Source organism: Zingiber officinale, chromosome 3A, assembly GCF_018446385.1.
Source record: "Zingiber officinale cultivar Zhangliang chromosome 3A, Zo_v1.1, whole genome shotgun sequence".
NCBI classification, from domain to species: Eukaryota; Viridiplantae; Streptophyta; class Magnoliopsida; order Zingiberales; family Zingiberaceae; genus Zingiber; species Zingiber officinale.
Window position 1 is genome coordinate 17,616,238 of NC_055990.1, and position 20,726 is coordinate 17,636,963.

The 20,726-nt window shown below is 41.5% G+C and overlaps 1 protein-coding gene across 1 annotated transcript; it reads left to right on the top strand.

Moving 5' to 3' along the window:
- The first annotated feature begins 16,406 nt into the window (after positions 1 to 16,406).
- On the top strand, positions 16,407 to 17,616 carry LOC122053575. Its single transcript, XM_042615599.1, has 2 exons — positions 16,407 to 16,851; positions 16,960 to 17,616. Exons 1-2 carry the CDS (start codon positions 16,542 to 16,544, stop codon positions 17,340 to 17,342), a joined length of 693 nt encoding a protein of 230 aa, XP_042471533.1. The 5' UTR covers positions 16,407 to 16,541; the 3' UTR covers positions 17,343 to 17,616.
- Positions 17,617 to 20,726: the final 3,110 nt, after the last annotated feature.

Consider the following 20,726-nt stretch of genomic DNA (forward strand, 5'->3'; position numbering starts at 1 on the left):
CCCACAGACGGCGCCAATTTGATCCTGTCCGAACGCTGAGTCGATGGACGCTGGACACGTGACGCTCTCCGAACTGATGATGTGGATCTCTGACCAGCCGTATGGATCTCCGGCGAACCTGCAAGGAAGTCGAGCCGGGAAGGGGTTCCCGACGACGACCCTTCGACGCTCAAGTCAGGCAAGAGGAAAACTATGAAGTGGCTCCAAAGATGCGAGATCGCGTACCTCCGGCGAACTCTGAGGGCTCTTATATAGAGTTGTGGGGAGGTTTATGCACACCTACCGAGGCGTGTTGGTGCAACATCCCTCAGGTCAAGGTTGACCTGGGTGACCAAGCTGAGTCTTGGTTTGAGTTTAGATGTTTGACAATAAGAAATTGATTGAAGAAGAGTCAAGTAGGTCAAGGTTGACTGGATACTTGACAGGGAAGTCCTGGTGAGTGAAGCCAGGCAGAGTGAAAGTCCTGGTGAGTGAAACCAGGTGAAAACCCTAGTGAGTGAAGCTAGGTGAAAGTCCTGGTGAGTGAAGCCAAGCAGAAGGAAAACCCTAGTGAGTGAAGCTAGGTGAAAGTCCTGGTGAGTGAAGCCAGGCAAGGGAAAATCCAGATGGATCAAGGATGATCGGACATCTGGTGTTGGGAAGTCCAAGTAGGTCAAAGGATTGACTGGATACTTGGCACGAGGAAATACAGATAGGTCAAAGGGATTGACCAGACATCTGATGGAAGTCCAAGTAGGTCAAGGGAGTGACCAGATACTTGGCTTGAATAGAAAAGTCTAAGTGGGTCAAAGGGATTGACCAGACACTTGGTGGGAAGTCTTAGCAGGTCAAAGGAGTGATCAGATGCTAGGTATGATGTACCAACAGGTCAAGGTTGACCGGATGTTGGTTTGAAAGGCTTGGAACTTGGTTTTGGGCAAAAACCAAGTGTTGGATCGATCAGTGGATCGATCCAGGAGCTGGATCGATCAGTGGATCGATCCAGGCTTCTCTCAGCGAGCAGAAAGCCTCTGGATCGATCCGTGGATCGATCGAGATGTCTCAATCGATCGGTGGATCGATTGGGACGCGGCTGCTTCGCGCGATAAGCGCTGGATCGATCCGTGGATCGATCCAGGCGCTTTTCCAGAGCACAGAGGCGCTCTGGATCGATCCGTGGATCGATCCAAAGCCTCCCCGATCGATTGGGAACATTCGAATCGATCGGGATCCGACCGTTGGCGTCGATAAAGGCCGCAGGCGTTCATTTCCTTCGGCATCTCTTCTCCGATTCACTCCAGATTTCTCGCCAGCTCCTCCACAGCACTCACAAAGCTCAGATCGCCAGTTCTTGAAGGATCTTGGAAGTTTTCCAAGTCAAGAGGCGGATCAAAGCCAAGAAGAGAAGCTAGGGTTAGGGTTTATACTCATTGTAAGCTTGTAAGCTTGTATTTCTTGTATCCTTTCCCTCTCTTCTTGTGTTGAGTCTTGTAGGGCTTCTCCGCCCTTGGTAGTTACCATAAAGGAGAGTTTTATTTAGTGGAGGGTGTGTGTGTTGGTGTGGATCCTTGGATTAGTCACCTCTTGTGAGGTGGATACCAAGTAAACCAACCGTGTTAGCGTTGTGTGATTGTTTCTTTGTATTTCCGCTGCACATCTTTGAAGGAACAAGCAACGCCGAGCAACGAGCGAACGCGACGAGCTATTCACCCCCCTCTAGCTACTTTTGGTCCTAACAAGTGGTATCAGAGCGAGACCGCTCTTCACCGGAATCATCGCCGGAAGGGTCAAGCATAACAAGAAGAGCTAGAGGGTGAAGAAGTTGAAGCAAAGTTATCAAAGTCAAAGAAATTCAAAAGCTCAACTTCTACAATGGAATTCCGAGATGGGCTCAGATTCGACACGAGGGTGGCTCCTCCATACACTTCCACGAGCTTCGATTCTTGGAAATCAAGAATCAAAAATTTTCTTATGATGGAGATAGAGCAATGGTTTGCTCTTATGGAAGGCTTCAAGACTCCAACAAACTCAAAGGGCAAAGTTCTCAAGAGGAGCAAGTGGAGCCAAGAGCAAGTCCAAAGGTGCGAGGTCAATGACAAAGTGACCAAGCTTTTGGTCAACTTATTGCCAAGCACCATCCTTTACAAAATTGGAGAATTTGAAGATGCAAAGGAACTATGGAGCAAATTGGCCAAGCTTCATGAAGAGATCCCCTCCACTGTACAAGATCATGAAGAATCCGGAGAGGGTGACTCTTTGGAGCAAGATCAAGAGGAGGACTCCAAGGTTGAGAGATGCTCAACCTCCGAAGAAGAAGAAATCCAAGAAGCTTCATCCTCAAGGGAATGCAACGAAGGGAACAAGGAGGGAGCATACTCCTTGTTTCATATTCAAGATGATGAAGCCTCCACCTCTAGGATTGAGGGGGAGCAATCCTTGGTGACGCCGGATCAAGAAGAAGGAGAAGCTTCTACATCCGGGTCAAGAGATGAAGAGATTGAAGAAGCTTCTACCTCCACGAGTCAAGAAAAATCAAATGGAGGAGAATCAAGATCGGATCAAGAGGAAGCTTCTACCTCCGGATCCAAAGGGAAAGATGCCACCCCTACAAGCAAAGGTATAAATATTTCAATTAAAAATAAAAATCATATTATATGCTTTGAGTGTAGGGAACATGGGCACTACAAGAGCAAGTGCCCTAAATTGGCCAAGAAGAAGGGCCAAGTGGCACAAAAGGGCAAGGCGAAGCCCAAGGAGACCATCCCCGGAACAAAGAAGAGCAAGGAGCACATTGTGTGCTTCTCTTGCAATCAAAGGGGCATTACCGAAGTCAATGCCCCAAGGGGAAGAAGATGGTCAAGGCTCAAGGAGGCATTCGTCAAGGGGGAGCCTCCAAGGTAAAGAAGAAGGTAACATTTATTGAGCCTACCCCCTTACATTATGGTGAAAAGCATGATAGTTCTAACTTTTATCATTTTAATGCAATTTACCATAAGAATAGAAAGCATGAGGGCTTTAAGGAAAAACATGTGGCCCTACATGCCAAAACTACCCAACCTAAGGTTAGGAAGGTAGATAGACACTTGGGCAATAACTCTAAAGATTTTAGATACAAGCCCAAAAACAAATATGCTCATGAATCAAATGAAAAATCTAAAACTAAGGACTTAGTGACAGAAAATCAAGTCTTGAGGTCAAGACTTGATAAAATGGAAAAGACCCTAAAAAGAATGGAAAATATCCTATTAGGGCAAAATGAGCATAACCTAGGTTTAGGGGTACAAAAGCCATCCAATGGCCATAGAGGTTTGAGATACAAACCAAAGGCTAAGAAGGATGTGCCCTCTTACCATAGAGTTCCATATAGTTATGGAACAAACCCTAGGTCTAGTGGTCAAGCCAAAAATACTAGGGAAGTCATCCCTAAGAGTATTTTTGCAATAAATGTGACTAAGACTTCTAAGAAGTCTAAGAAAGTCACAAACAAGGTCACAAGGGAAGTTATCCCTAGAGTTGACCTAGAAATTGTGACCAAGGCTTCTAAGAAGCCCAACAAGGTCACTAGGAAGGTATCTAGGGAAGTTATCCCTAGTGAATACCTAGAGCATCCAAGGAGCACCAATAGGTGTTGGGTTCCTAGGAGCATCTTCTCTACCCCATAGATGGGTTAGAGAGTGTCAACTCCGATTAGAAGGGTAGTTAACCCAACTTTGAGGAAATTGACACTCAAGGAGCATTTTCAAGGTTTTAGTTAACCTTTGAAAATGAAATGGAATTATTGATTACTCCTTGAAAGAGTAAAATGTGTCTAATGGTGAAAAATTGATTTTATCTTAAAATGGCACAAATTGGGAAAACCTTGAGAAATACCAAGTTGGGATTTTGGTATTCTCTTGGAAATTTAAGGCAATCCGGGCCTTGATTTATGTAATCACTCTTGAGGAAAAATGGAATATGCCAACATTTGAGGACATGTTTATTTTCAATTGGCATACATTAAATCAAGGAAATTAGAAATGCCAATTTAGGCTTTGGCATTCTCTTGTAGCACTTTAGGGCAATCTAGGTTTAAGGTGTAAGTTTAGCTAAGACTTTAAGGATACTTAGATAATTAATCTAGGTATATTTTATTTATGCTAAATCTTGCCATGATTGTTTGCCCATCATATGCCATGACATCATGTCTAGTTTTGCATTCATGTTTTATTATGAAAAATCCAAAAATACCATGTCATGACATTCATACATCATGTAGTAATAGGATATTTTCTTTTGAAAATTATTTTCTTTTGATGTATGACATAACATAATCATGCATTAAGTTTAATTCCTTGTAATTAAGGACAAATGGCATTTAACGACACTTATTGACAAGTGACATCCTAGGTGGATGTCTAATATCTCTAGAATGCCTAGATAGATATGCATGATCCCTAGATTAGGGAAAAATCAAAATCCCACATCTCACAAGGACTATAAGGTGACTTTTCCGTGTTTTAGTGTACATTAGATACAAGTGAGATGTTAGGAAGATGAACAAAACTCAAGATGTTGATTTAGTGCATTCTTTTGAGTTTTAGGTTCATCAAAACACATAGTTATGTGTTTTCCCATCATTGGGAAAGCTAATGTACAAGTCATGTGCATTAAGCCCAAGGAATGTGATGGGATATTGGTTTTGAAAATTATTTTAAAAGACTTTTGGAAAACCTTGGTGAAGGCTATCTTTTGATAGTAATCACCATTGAATAGTTAGACATAAACTTGAAGAAAACGCTAAAGTTTTTGCAAGTTCTCAAGTTTGTGTCAATCTTTGAAAATATGATGTATTTTCATAGAAAACTATTTTTCCATGATAAATTATACCCTAAATAATGTCTACACAAATTTTTACGATTTTTGGAATTTTGTAGAATTTTCTAGGGGTTTCTGAAATTGGCTGAAATTGAATTTCAGCAATTTCAGGCCTCCAATCGATCAGTGGATCGATTGGAGTGCCTCAATCGATCAGTCGATCGATTGAGAAGGCATTTCTCGCGAGCAGAAGCTCGCTGGATCGATCAGCCGATCGATCCAAGAAGACTGAATCGATAAGTGGATCGATTCAGCAGGGTTCAATCGATTGGAACCCAACTCCAATCGATCGAAGATGCTGATTTTGGCTGGGAAAGCTTATTTTTAGCATTTTGAACCTATTCTAGTCTAGGTAACCATTCCAAACCCCTGAAAATACATTTGTATACATAAAAAAGGTGTTTTCGTGTGGAAAACAAGGATGGATTGGTTAAGGAAGGCTAAGTTGAAGTTTAGGTTGAGGTTTGTTTCAAATTTTGAATATTTGAACCTCAAAACTTCTAAAATTGGGTTTCCTAAAGTTTTGGGGATTCCAAGTCATTGTTGGTGCAATGACAGAAGTTACCATCATGTCTTTAGGGGGAGGGACTCTTTAAAGACATGAAAATTATTTTTCATGAACCTTGGAAGGTGGTTAACCTTCCGTTAAGAACATGCTCAAGGTTGAGCGTTTGAACTTGAAATGGGGAGTGGATATCCTCATTATTTCAAGTGGGAACTCAAGTGGTTAGATAATGCTCAAGGTTAGGTATTTGTCTACATTGAGGGAGAAGTTAAGGATAAATGAAGGGTATGGGACCTTCTTTATCGTGTTGATCACAACGAGTGATGTTGTGAACAATGATGAGTAACTCTTCAGGGGGAGAGTCGTCAACAAATGGATTTGTTGATGTGTACCCAAAATTGGGGCATGGGTTGATGTGTGCCCAAAGATGGGTTGATGTGTGCCAATAGGGGGAGAATGAAAGGACCTATGAATGGGTGTAAGTTAGGCTTTCATTACCTAGAGGGAGTGTGCCCTCGTAGGGGGAGAATGAAGAGCTTAATTTATATGTTCATTACCTAGTGGCATGAAGATTGAGGCTATAGGATTAGCCTAACTTACATGTGGTATTGTAAGTGTTATTGTGGTATTGTCAAACATCAAAAAGGGGGAGATTGTTGGTGCAACATCCCTCAGGTCAAGGTTGACCTGGGTGACCAAGCTGAGTCTTGGTTTGAGTTTAGATGTTTGACAATAAGAAATTGATTGAAGAAGAGTCAAGTAGGTCAAGGTTGACTGGATACTTGACAGGGAAGTCCTGGTGAGTGAAGCCAGGCAGAGTGAAAGTCCTGGTGAGTGAAACCAGGTGAAAACCCTAGTGAGTGAAGCTAGGTGAAAGTCCTGGTGAGTGAAGCCAGGCAGAAGGAAAACCCTAGTGAGTGAAGCTAGGTGAAAGTCCTGGTGAGTGAAGCCAGGTGAAAGCCCTAGTGAGTGAAGCTAGGCAGATGGAAAACCCTAGTGAGTGAAGCTAGGTGAAAGTCCAGTGAGTGAAGCCGGGCAGGAAAATCCAGATGGATCGAGGATGATCGGACATCGGTGTTGGGAAGTCCAAGTAGGTCAAAGGATTGTTGGATACTTGGCACGAGGAAATCTGATGGAGGTCGAAGGTTGACCGGACATCGATGGAAGTCCAAGTAGGTCAAGGAGTGACCGGATACTTGGCATGAATAGAAAAGTCTAAGTGGGTCAAAGGGATTGACCGGACACTTGGTGGGAAGTCCTAGCGGTCAAGGGTGACGGATGCTAGGCATGATGTACCAACAGTCAAGGTTGGCCGGATGTTGGTTTGAGAGGCTTGGAACTTGGTTTGGGCAAAACCAAGTGTTGGATCGATCGATGGATCGATCCAGAGGCTGGATCGATCGGTGGATCGATCCGGACTTCTAAGCGACAGAGCCTGCGGATCGATCCGTGGATCGATCAGATATTCAATCGATCGGTGGATCGATTGGGACGCTGCTCGCGATAAGCGCCGGATCGATCCGTGGATCGATCCGCAGCCGATAAGCGCCGGATCGATCCGTGGATCGATCCAAAGCCTCCGATCGATTGGGAACATTCGAATCGATCGGGATCCGACCGTTAGGCGTCGATAAAGGCCGCAGCGTTCATTTCCTTGACATCTCTTCTCCAATTCACTCCAGTTTCGACTCCTCCACGACTCACAAAGCTCGGATCGCGGTTCTTGAAGGATCTTGGAAGTTTTCCAAGTCAAGAGGCGGATCAAAGCCAAGAAGAGAAGCTAGGGTTAGAGTTTATACTCATTGTAAGCTTGTAAGCTTGTATTTCTTGTATCCTTTCCCTTTCTTCTTGTGTTGAGTCTTGTAGGGCTTCTCCGCCCTTGGTAGTTACCATAAAGGAGAGTTTTATTTAGTGGAGGGTGTGTGTGTTGGTGTGGATCCTTGGATTAGTCACCTCTTGTGAGGTGGATACCAAGTAAACCAACCGTGTTAGCGTTGTGTGATTGTTTCTTTGTATTTCCGCTGCACATCTTTGAAGGAACAAGCAACGCCGAGCAACGAGCGAACGCGACGAGCTATTCACCCCCCTCTAGCTACTTTTGGTCCTAACAAGGCGTACACGTGTCCTATACCATACCTTAGTATGGGCTTGCCAGAGGAGCATGCCTGACACCATACTGCTACAGTCTGAGCACCTCTTTGATGGGACAGCAGAACCTTCCTTCGTACGATTCTGCATATGGCCTGGTCGTCGAATATGCTTGCTGTCAGAAGATGATGTTCCCTAATGTCCCCTTGTCCTTGTCTCCTTTCTCCCCGAGCCGAGCGTCCATCCGCTCGGCAGGCATTGGTCCGACCGGGCGTAGGTATCGGTCCGACCGGGTGCTCGGCTGAGACTGTTCCTTCACAGCATTGATGCTTTACGCCTCGGCTGAGCGGGCTACCTGCTCGGCCCGGCGACCCTATTCACCATGAGCGTCGGAAACCCGACTCCCCGTCGGGTTGTCTTTGATTCCGCCCGGACCTGATCGGCCGGTTGACCCGACCCTTCTCCGATCGGATGGGCCTCATGCTGACCATTTTGCCTTTTGACCTCCACGTGGCGTTGACTCCCCTCCAGAGGGGGTCCCCCTACCTTTTTTAATTAGGTTTAATTAGTTTTAAGTTAACACATATTTTAGGTTAATTAAATTTTGATAAAAATAATTTTAAGTTAATTTGTTAAATTAATTTTGAAAAATAAATTAATTAATTTTGAAAAATAAATTAATTTTGAAATAAATTTTAAACGATTTAAAATGATTTTCTAATATTTTAAAAAGATTTTGAAATTACGTTTTAAAATAATTTTGACATTAAGTTTTAAAATAATTTTGAAATTAAGTTTTAGAATTAATTTTGAAATTAAGTTTTAGAATAATTTTGACATTAAGTTTTAAAATAATTTTGAAATTAAGTTTTAGAATAATTTTGAAATTAAGTTTTAAAATAATTTTGAAATTAAATTTTAAAATCATTTTGAAATTAAGTTTTTAAAATCATTTTGAAATTAAGTTTTAGAATAATTTTGAAATTAAGTTTTAAAATAATTTTGAGTTAATTAATTTTGAAAATAATTTTGAGTTAATTAATTTTGGAAATAATTTTAAGTTAATTAATTTTGAAAATAATTTTAAGTTAATTAATTTTGATTGGTTTAATTTAGTTGAATTAACTTGATTTAAGTTTAAGTCAATTTTAATTTTAATTTCTTAGTCATCTCACCCAATCTAAATTTTCAAGCAGGGAACCCTATAATTGTTGTGAGATGAATTATGGTTAAATTTTAGGGTCTGGTTTAACTTTGTGTTAGATTCAGGTTTAGCTTTGGATTCAACAATTAAGCATTCTTTGGATAAACTTCTGGGCTATGGTGAGTCACAAGGAACTCATTAAAGTAACCATGCCTTCGAGGTTTCCCAAATAGTCCTACCCATTGAACTTAATATTAAACCTTGGTCTAACTAGTTAGGATCCATTTAAGGGTAGCTTCGGTTAGTTCCACTTGGCCAAATGCACTAGGTCGAAGCCATATCTTCCTAGGCATGCGATGCCCAAGCTTCCCTAACGTACTATCATCCAAAAACTTCACCAGTACTGTGGGTCAAGTTAAACCTAGCCCGTTTTAATCTAACCTTAATTACCCTGCCGGGTAATCTGTTGGTGCAACCTTAGGTCAAGGTTGACCTAGTTGACCCGACTCGAGGTGACTTGACTCGAGTTGTATTTTGATGTTTGACTTGGGAAGATTGTTGGTGCAACCTTAGGTCAAGGTTGACCTAGTTGAGTTGCATGTTGATGTTTGACACTCGTGAGAGAGTTCTATTCTTGATATGGGACAAGAATAGATGTTTGGGAGATTATTGGTGCAACCGTAAGTCAAGGTTGACTTGGTTGACCTGATTCGGGAAAAGTCCAAGCAGGGAGACTTGACACTGGAAAAGTCCAAGTACGGAGACTTGGCACGGGGAAAAGTCCAAGCAGGAGCTTGGCACGCGGAAAGTCCAAGTATGGAGGCTTGGCACGGGGAAAGTCCAAACAGGGAGTTTGGCACGGGGAAAAGTCCTGGTGAGTGAAGCCAGGCAGTCGGGAAATCCTGGTGAGTGAATCCAGGTGAAAATCCTAGTGAGTGAAGCTAGGTGAAGGTGAAAGTCCTGGTGAGTGAAGACAGGCATTCGGGAAAATCTTGGTGAGTGAAGCCAGGTGAAAATCCTAGTGAGTGAAGTTAGGTGAATGAGAAAGTCCTAACTGGGATGTTAGGCAGTTGGAAAGTCCTGGTTGTTAGGACCAAAAGTAGCTAGAGGGGGGGGGGGGTGAATAGCTCTTCGCGTTCTCTCGGTGCTCGGCGTTGCTTGTTCCTTCAAAGATGTGCAGCGGAAAATACAGAAACAAACACACAATGCTAACACGGTTGGTTTTACTTGGTATCCACCTCACAAGAGGTGACTAATCCAAGGATCCACACCAACACACACACCCTCCACTAAATAAAACTCTCCTTTGTGGTAACTACCAAGGGCGGAGAAGCCCTACAATACTCAATACAAGAAGAGAGGGAAAGGATACAAGAAATACAAGCTTACAAGCTTACAGTGAGTACAAAACCCTAACCCTAGCTTCTCTTCTTGGCTTTGATCCGCCTCTTGACTTGGAGAGCTTCCAAGATCCTTCAAGAACTGGCGATCTTAGCTTTGTGAGCGCTGTGGAGGAGTTGGCGAGAGCTCTGGAGTGAATCGGAGAAGTTCTTATTGCAGCCATCGAACGCCTGCAGCTATAAACGATGTCAACGGTCGGATCCCGATCGATTCGAATGTTCCCAATCGATCGGGGAGGCTTTGGATCGATCCACGGATCGATCCAGAGCACCTCCGAAAGCGCTGGATCGATCCACGGATCGATCCAGCGCTATCGCGCGAAGCGGCCGCGTCCCAATCGATCCACCGATCGATTGGGACCTCGGATCGATCCACGGATCGATCCGAGCTTCTCGATCGATCGGTGGATCGATCGGAATGGCCTGATCGATCCATCGATCGATCCGGACATGGTTTTGTCCAAAAGCAAGTCCTAAACCTCCCAAACCAACATCCGGTCAACCTTGACCTGTTGGTATGTCATGCCTAGCATCTAGTCACTCCCTTGACCTGCTAGGACTCCCTTACCAAGTGTCCGGTCAATCCCTTTGACCCACTTGGACTTTTCTCTGTGCCAAGTATCCGGTCAATCCCTTTGACCTACTTGGACTTTTCTTTCATGCCAAGTATCCAGTAACTTGGACTTCCCAGCACCAGATGTCCGATCATCCTTGATCCATCTGGATTTTCCCTTGCCTGGCTTCACTCACCAGGACTTTCACCTAGCTTCACTTACTAGGGTTTTCCATCTGCCTAGCTTCACTCACTAGGACTTTCACCTGGCTTCACTCACCAGGATTTCCATCTGCCTAGCTTCACTCACTAGGACTTTCTTTCATTTTGCCTAACATCCCAGTTAGGACTTCCCAGTCAAGTATCCAGTCAACCTTGACCTACTTGACTCTTCTTCAATCAATATCTTATTGTCAAACATCTAAACCCAAACCAAGACTCAGCTTCGTTACCCAGGTCAACCTTGACCTGAAGGATATTGCACCAACACTGGTGAGTGAAGCCAGGCAGTTGTGGAAATCCTGGTGAGTGAAGCCAGGTGAAAACCCTAGTGAGTGAAGCTAGGTGAAAGTCCTGGTGAGTGAAGCCGGGCAAGGGAAAATCCAGATGGATCAAGGGTGATCGGACATCTGGTGATGGGAAGTCCAAGTAGGTCATAGGAGTGACCGGATACTTGGTACGGAGAGAAAAGTCTAAGTGGGTCAAAGGGATTGACCGGACACTTAGCGGGGAGTCCTAGCAGGTCAAGGGAGTGACCGGATGCTAGGCGCAATGTACCAACAGGTCAAGATTGACCGGATGTTGGTTTGGACTTGGTTTGGGCGAAAACCATGAGCTGGATCGATCTGGTGATCGATCCAGCGAGATATTCTGATCGGTCTGGTGACGATCAGTAACACATCAGTAGCATATTGTGTGTTAACTGATCGGTGCGGTGACCGATCGAGTCGATCGAAGCGAGAGGCGAAGCGCAGAGGGCTGATCGGTCGGGACCGATCGGCACAAAGCTGATCGGTCCCGGACCGATCAGAGGTTGATCGGTCCATGGACCGATCGGGGACGGAACAGAAGCGAAGGATTCTTCCCTGATCGATCTGCTGTGCCTGATCGATCCAGGCACTAGCCGTTGCGACGCAACGGCTAGATTTCTTCTGTGTTTCTTCGTTTTCTTCGCAGGTTATAAAAGGAGGGCTGCTGCTGCGAGCCTCGAACTTCTTCTTCCTTCTTCCTGTTCTTGGTGCTGCTAAGCTTGCTGTTGAGCTTTGTTGAGCTGCTTTGAAGCTTCGCGTGAGCTTCCGGCTGGGTCACCTGCTGCTGTAGGCACTTGGAAGCGGCTGCTTCTTCCAGTCGAAGAGAAGGCAAGAAAGTTTACATTTGTATTGTACTTTATTTCTTGTTTTCCTTGTACTCTTTTCTTGCTGTTGCAAGAAGTTTCTGTGGCGAGGTTTCTCCACCCAGAAGGAGTGTTTTTATTAGCCGGTTTTCCGGGGACTCATCCACCGACGGATTGATTGGGTTCGTCCACCTTACGGACACGCCGAGGAGTAGGAGTTTCATCTCCGAACCTCGTTACATCCTTGCGTAGAGGTTTGATTTCTTCTCCTGTTTTCTTTCTGCATTTAGTTTCCGCTGCGCTAACCCTAATTTGTAGAAAGAAACGCGAGCAATTGGGGTCGGCTATTCACACCCCCCTCTCTAGCCGTACGAAGAGATCCTAACATAATCTACTCTTGTTTTACCCATTTCGGGTAGATTAAGTTCGGTTACCCAGTCGGGTAGCTTAGTTAGAGGTGCCAGCTATTCTGGATCCTCCTTCTAAATTTTTATTTGATTGAATTTTGAATTTTAATTTAATTTCGAATTTTGAAGTTTGAATTTTGAATTTCGATTTTTTAATTTCGAATTTTAATTCTTGAATTTTGAATTTCCATTTTTTGAATTTTGAATTTTGAATTTTAATTTAATTTAATTTCAAATTTCAAATTTTGAATTTTACATTAATTTTGAATTTTGAATTTTGAATTTTGAATTTCGATTTTTTGAATTTTAAATTAATTTCAAATTTTGAATTTTAAATTAATTTCAAATTTTGAATTTCGATTTTTTGAATTTTGAATTTTAATTTAATTTAATTTTGAATTTTGATTTTGAATTTTGAATTTTTGAATTTTGAAATTTAATTTTGAATTTTAATTTCGTTTAATTTTAATGGTTTTTCTGTTAACTCCCCCTGGATCATAGCCTATCGAGGTAGTGTATTTGATCTTTCGGGACCCAGTATTGACCAAGTCCAATTTGATTGACCAATTTGAACTTGGAGACTCATGCTTGGATTACCTTTCTATTTAGTTTGTTTATTAAGGATAAATAAGATTTATATTTGTTTTTAGTTTTATATCCTAGCCCAGTTCTATTGTAAACGACTCTTTGTGTCCCAAGAATTTGGTCAAGATTCTTGGAGCCTAAAGAAAACCGTTCTAAGGTATTTTTTAAATCCTTGACCTGATTTTTCAAACTTGAATTTTCTTCCTCAAGTTTTTGAACATGAGTAGAATTTTCAGTCTGAACTTGATCAGGTAAGGATTTAGAGTTAGTCACTTCTTTAAGGACAACTACTTCCTTTAAAAGTGACTTAATCTTAAAGTTCGACTTAGCTAACTTGCGTAATAAATAATTGACTAAATTATTAAGTCTAGGAATACTTACAGTGGAGTCTCGCCCTTCGGAAATGGATGCGGATCTGTGGCTTCGCTCGGACTCGGCCTCTGACTCGCTCTCGCTCTCAGATTCGTCGATTTGGTCCTGGGCCATCAATGCGAGTAAACTCGTCTGATCGAGTTCGTCGTCGTCGTCCTCCGAAGAAGATTCGTCTCACGTCGCCTTCAGGGCCTTCTTTCTTCTTTGGTTTTTGGCTTCCTTTTGGTTAGGGCAGTTGGCTTTGATGTGCCCCTTCTGGTTGCATCCGTAGCAGGTTACTTCAAATTTTACCTTAGAACTCGGTTGGGCCTCCTTGGATTGTACCGCCTTCTTCAGGTCTTTCTTGTTGAAGCTCTTCTCCTTCTTGTAGAGCTTCTTCACGAGGTTCACCAGTTCGCTGGTCAGTTCGTCTTCTTCATCTTCTGAGTCAGGTTCGTTTTCCGACTCCGGTTCAGTTCTTCGTCGTGATCTTGGATCGCGGGTTCGACTGGTACCTGCAACCAAAGCAATGCCCTTCTCGGTTGGCTGTGCATTAGTCTGTTCATGAAGTTCAAATTCACTAAATAATTCATCTAACTTTAAAGAAGACAAATCCTTGGAGACTTTGTAGGCATCTACCATTGATGCCCACAATGTACTCCTTGGAAACGAGTTAAGAGCGTACCTTATTATATCCCTATTTGCTACCTTCTGCCCGATTCCGTGAAGGGAGTTAAGGATATCTTGGATTCGCGTGTGTAGCTGGCTTGCTGTCTCATTTTCCTGCATTTTAAAGTTATACAATTTATTGAATAGTAAATCACGCTTACTTACTTTGGTATCGGAGGTCCCTTCGTGAAGTTCGATTAGCTTCTCCCATAGCTCCTTGGCGCTTGAGAATTGACCGACGCGGTTTAGCTCCTCCTTCGTTAGTCCGCACTGGAGGGTACAAGTTGCTCTGGCATTTGCCTCCACCTTCTTGATTAATGCAGGCTCCCAATCTTCGCAGGGTGTAGGATTGTTGTCTTTATCTGTTGGCAAATCCAAACCAGTCTTGACGATCATCCAGGTTTTGAACTGGATCTTCAGGAAGTTCTCCATTCTGCCCTTCCAGTAACCAAAGTCCTCTCCGATGAAGAGCGGGGGACGGACAGTGCTATAACCCTCTTGTTGGGCCATTTTAGATTAACTACGAAGAAAATAAATGACAAGAAAATTCCAGGACTTGGTCTTGGATTAGTAGTGCGGGAAGTATTTAAAAATAGAACACGAACTCGGGTGGTGTTGCACCAACCTTGAGCAAAAACCGATTCGAGAAAAAGAATTAGAATATAGCTATAAAGCAAAATTCTAATTGACTCCGAAAATCTGAAATTACCACGAAAAAATTATTTTGAATGATGGTTGCACCAATTCAAAACGACCCCGCCTTGATACCAATTGTTGGATAGAGAAGCGCTAGAGGGGGGGGCGGTGAATAGCGCTCGCGGCTATTTTGTTCGATTATCGAAATCGTAAAATGTTCGTCGAGTAATTAAAGCAGCGGAATAAAAATAAGCAAACACACAAGAACACAGTCGTTTACTTCGTTCGGAGCCTAGATCGACTCCTACTCGAAGGCCCGCGATCCTTGATCGCTTTCCGTGGGCAACAACTAAAATATCGTGAATAAGTACAAGTAGAAATAAGTACAACTGAAATTGAAATAATACCGACAGTAGAATAATAATAAATGAAGCTTCGGGTCGTCGGCGACTGCAACAGTACTTTAGAATCGACTCTTGAGCAACACACAGCAGAAGGAAAGCTTGTAAATTGTTGTATTAGCTGCTGCCTCGACCCTTGCTTTTATACAGTGTTTAAGGCGCCTTAAACAAGCTCCAAGACGCCTTAAACAAGCTCCAAGGCGCCTTGAAGCTGAATTCTATCCCGATCAGTTCGCTGCGATAAGCCTTTGACTGCTGCGACCTGAAGGCGCCTTCAACGCCCTTCAAGGCGGCTTCAGGCTTCTGTCCAAGGCGCCTTGACTTCCTCTAAGGCGCCTCCAAGCTGGTTTCGCAGCCAGATCAGGTTTTGCACCCGAGGCGCCTCCAAACTCCATGGAGGCGTCTCGGACACTGTTCATCCAAGGGAAGACTTCATTATTTTGTACCTGCAAGACATGTTAGTCTCAAACAATATCCTGCAACACAAAGTTAGCACATAAAGCCATAAATAAGGTAACAAAATATTATCGATAGTCATCAGACTATCCGGGTCTGACTTCGGATTTCCGTCCGAAAATCCTAGATCGACCTGACGCCTACTGTTCCCTCTACGGGGAACGCATCCTCACCTACTCCACTCAGGAGATTTACCTGTTGCCAGTGCGATCCTCCAGATCGACTGGACTTTTGCTCAGCACTCGACGCTTCTGGACTTTCTGCTGGACATCCGTTTCCCGGCTAGTCCAGTCTTTCACCTGGTTCGCGACACCAGGACTTTCCACCTAGGGTTACCACCCCCTAGGGCTTTTGCTTGAAGCCATCGACCTGCCAAGACTTTCCGCATAGGGTTACCACCCTCTATGACCTAGGGTTACCTCCCCCTAGGATTTTCTCTTTGCCTAACCGCAACTAGGACTTTTCTGAAATACTCAAGCAGACTTGTTAGATCACAAAACACCTTAACTTTGAATCCTTTGTCATTATCAAAACACGAGTTCGATCGTCGGATGCTTCCCGCACCAACAATTTTTGGATAATGACTCGATATTAGGTTGTTTAATTTTGATTGAGTTCTTATTAGTTTTCTCCACAACTCAAAATAATAACCATCTAACCTTTTTACCTATTAAAGTCTTGTTTCTAGTATTGTATAGATCACCCTAAGTCATTGAACGCTATTCCTTATTATAATTTAATTTATATTTAAATAAATTTTATCATATTTTATTATTATTAATATATTTTTCTTTGTTATTTCTTTTTCAATTAATTAATGTGTATATTTATTAATATCTTAAACCATCTAATGATGGCACAAATAAACACAAAGCTGATCAGTTTAACCTCTCAACATGAAGATGATGATGACTCAATGACTCAATCCATTACATCTTAAAAACCGGAGAAGAAGAAACTTGATTCTCCTGATCAACTATGGTATGATGTATCCTGGTGGCTACTGCAAAAGCCAAAAGCATGAAAAAGAAAGGAAAACCAGTACCAAAACTGACATGTACAGATTCCCTCACTAGCCTACTCTCCATATCAGTTTTCTTTCACTTAACTATTCGAACACTTTTACTACTACTTCTTCTTCTTCTTCTTCTTCTTCATTCTTGTTTCTTCCACTTGGAAGATGAGAGGCCCTGGAAGGCCCCTCTCTGAGCTGTTGCAAGAGCAGCAGGAGCCATTTGTGTTGGACGTTTACCTGGCTGAGAGAGGCCACTACTGCTTAGAGAGGCTTCTTCTCCTTGCATCCAATAAGTCTTCCTCTTGCACCTTTTGCTGCCATGGTAATGCATCAAAGAAGCTGCAGTTCTTTACCAGCCACGGCTTCATCAAGTGTTGGAAGAATGCCTTCACCTCGTGTCACAAAACTCCTAACCACCACCACCACCACCATCATCATCATCATCATCATCACAGCAATTACAGTGTTGATCACTGTAAGTTAGCTGCTGAGCTCTTCTTTTTCTTTTTCTTTTTCTATTTCTATTCTAAAGATTCTGTCTGCGTGATCAGGTAGTAAGTAATATTTCAGTTTCTTGTTTCAGATGATGCGGAGGTTGTTCTTAGCTTGCCAAGGAAATTTCTCAGCATCTTCAATGAGATTCTTGAGGCTGCTTACACCCCTGCATTTCATCAGCTCATCGGATCTAAAAGAAGAGCTGTAACCGAGAAAAACATTCATGAGAAGATACTCTTAGTGGAGAGGCAGCAGAGACATTTAACATGCAACAAAAGGCATTTGGTGATCTCTTCAGAGTTTTCATGTCTCAGTAATTTGGAGTGGAGTGGACTGCAATCTGATCTGGTTGGAGAGGTTGGAGTGGAGATAGGAGCTGCACTTTTGGAAGACATCAAAGAGGAAACAATCTTAGACATGATAGGTCCTTATCACTTCAGAACTTTGACGAGTTCATCGCCATTGTTGTAGTAAATTTGAGTTGTCTTGTTCATTGTTATTCAGCTCAGGAAGTATACTGCCTGTCTCATGTAAAAGTCGTAGCAGCTGGCACTGCATCGAGAGTAGAAGGACCGCAACAACTTCCAAAAAAACTTTTCATATTTTGATCACCCAAATGATCATATTAATTTTCTCTTCCAACATTGAAGACATAAAGAAACAAAAGTGTGGCCAGATTCAGGAAGAAGACAAAGTGAAGACTGTAAGCATCTTGATACAGCTTCCTTTCTATCTCGGTCCAACAGTTCAGTTTCAATTCACGAGCGTACTGTCTTTTTTTGGGTTTCAGTTGGCGCCAATTGTCCAATTTATGCCGATTAATATTGGATCACAGATCTGGTCCATAGAAATTTTCACCAATCTATCCGTCTAACATTTTTAATTAAGTCAATCTTTCATTAAGAAAATTTTATTAATTAATTTATCAAAATTGAAACTCGATCCTGATATATAAAAAATGGAAAAAGTATCTTGCCGCTGAACTATTGTACCCTAAGGCTTTGCATTGCTCATTTGCTACGTTATTAAGTTGTAGGATAAAAAAAAGTGTTTTATGTGACTTTTACTAATACATATCCTACTTTTATCCAATCATACACCTCTTTTTAAAAATACTCTTTCTCTGGACATGTGTTTAATATAATGGTTTTGATTTGGCTCAAACTTTAATTTCAAAGCCTAAATAATATGTTATGGATTTATAAAATTTAGACAACTTAGTATAATTGATACAACTTGGTACTACATTAAGATCTATCATATTTACTCAACAACAATATCAATGTACCCCTGGACAATGGTGTAGTGGGAGGATACCTTCTCAGTTTCCTAGACATATAAGGATCGAATCCCAACTTCAATGTATTAGCGGATGAATTTTACTTAATAGACGGTTGACCTAAGTACGTTAAGCCCATGGTGAGTGCTTTCCAATTTACCCTAGTGGTTAGTGAAAAACTTTCATGGGGATGAAATGATCACCCCAAAATTAGTCAACATAAATTGGATATCTGATGTCAATTAAAAAATAACATTAATGTTTTCTTGGGACTCTTACCATGGTAAAAATTTAAAAATATGAGCATTGTACCATCATAAATGAGTAAGTTTTGACTAAAATTTACTATAGTCATATAATGTCTAAATTTTAAAATTTTTGATATAGTCAAGAGAGTTCCAGGACCACATTGATGTTGAGTGAATATGATATGTGATTCTATCTAAAAGTGAGAAAAATGGCTTGCTGACTAGGTGACTCCGATGTCGACTGTGAGAAGACTCTAGGTAGCAGGAACCTGGTGCTACGAATAATCTTGTATGGAAAAAATAAGAACTGAGAAAAGAAAACATTAGTAACTATGCTAGGGAGGAGCCCTGGGCGCAAACACTCCGACGCTCAAGTCAGGCAAGTGGTGGAAGAAGAAAATGAAGAGCAGGGATGGTGAACAGTGAACTCTGATGATGAAGTTTACTTGCACCTGTAGGTGGAGACCCCCTTATATAGTGTTACTTTTTCTCTAAGCACGAATATTAATGCATTACCAAAATATGATGGCTGTTTTGTCAATTTAACAACTTTCCTAAAATAGGCCCATCATTTCTATACTTTCTAGCGTAGAAGCTTCCGACGTACAACTCGCGCGAAGCATATTCCCTTGATTCTCTGATAACGGTTACACAAGATGTCAAAAAAATATTAGGTCGTTGATCTGATGGGTCATTAATATAATTTATTTGTAGGTCGGCTGAGTCCCCTTTAACGTCCGCTCAGACCTTGTTCTCAAATGGGGTTAGGTCGACTAAAGAGTATTGACCATCTCGAGAACTCAGCTTTTTTGAGGACTTGGCCCCCTGAAGGACTCAGCTCTTTTGAGGACTTAGCCCTTCTAAAGGCTCGGCTCAGGATTTCATTGAACCTGGAGGACTCAAGATCTGATATGGCAAAAGGTCCAATCCACCTAATTATTCTGCTAGTCCCTGTGATCATGCCACTTGGTTCTGAATTGAATTAGGATTCGGCTCGTGATTTCATCAAGCAAGGAGGACTCGAGGATCCAATCGAATAAGAGGTCCGATCGACTGGAATATTCAGCCAAGTCGTATGCCCGTGCTGACCCCGAGTGTTGACCCCTTTTTGATTTTGATCGCCACATTAGGCAGCTTCCATGACTTCGGCTCTCACATCAGATGCCCTACCTTATTTGTCATATCAATATGCAAGTCCAACAATGATTTTGTGTTAAAATTATATAAAACTATCTAAATTTTAAGAATCCTATAATATGCTATCTAAGATGTGAATTAAGGTGTGAGGACATAATGAAACTCAGGAGGTTTATAGAAGTATATAATTTTGGTTTGAAATGATTCTGATATTTCTAAGGTTATTAGTGAGTTTTGGCTAAAACATACTATAATATTCATATTTTAAAATTTTAAACACGGTCAAATTTAGGATAATTCTAGAAATGCATTGATGTCATTATTAAGTGAATATAACATGTCTAAATTCAATAGTAAGTTTGAGTCAAATTAGATAAAATTGTCTAAATTTTAGTAATTCATAATATGTTATCTAAGTTGTAAAATTAAAGTTTGAGTCCATAATAAAACTCAGGAGGCTCTTAGGAATGGATTAGTTCTGGTTTGGATTGATTTTGATATTCTTAAAGTCATGAGTAAATTTTGATCAAAATTTATTGATGATTATGTAATTGTCCAGATTTTAAGATTTTAAATATGGTAGAGTCGAGAGAATCCAATAAATACATTGGTGCTTTTATTGAGTAAATATGATATGTGTAAATCCAATAGTGAATTTATGTCAAATTTACTTAAAAGTTATATAAATTTTAAAAATCACAATAATCCATCTAGGATGTAAACTAGTGTTAGAGGGCATGGTGAGACTGATGAGGTTATTAGGAGTGCATTGGTCCTAATGTTGATTTAGATGTGGCTAAAGTCATGAGTGAGTTTTGATCAAAACTCATTAATAGTCTTATAATATCCAAATTTTAAAATTTTGATCATGATTAAAATCAAGAGAGTCTCAAGAATACATTCAATGTTGTTGACTGAATATGATATACCTAAGTTCAACAATAAATTTGTATCAAATTTACTCTAAGTTGTATAAAATTTTGAAACTCAAATCAATCTACATAGGGTGCGAAAAAATCATGGTTGGATGGTACGGTGAGACTTAGAATGCCATTCGAAGTACTAGTCCTAGTTTAAGTTGATTTAACTATAACTAAGCTATTATTGATTTTTGACCGAAACTTACTAAAGACTTTAGCCTTGTGAGATTTAATCCAAATTAAGATCATTATATTCTTGGAATCTTCCCTA

Excerpts from the sequence above, each read along its gene's own strand:
- LOC122053575 (XM_042615599.1), top strand. The coding sequence starts at position 16,542 with ATGAGAGGCCCTGGAAGGCCCCTCTCTGAGCTGTTGCAAGAGCAGCAG. Across the intron at positions 16,852-16,959 it reads CAATTACAGTGTTGATCACT|ATGATGCGGAGGTTGTTCTT; the intron begins GTAAGTTAGCTG and ends TTCTTGTTTCAG.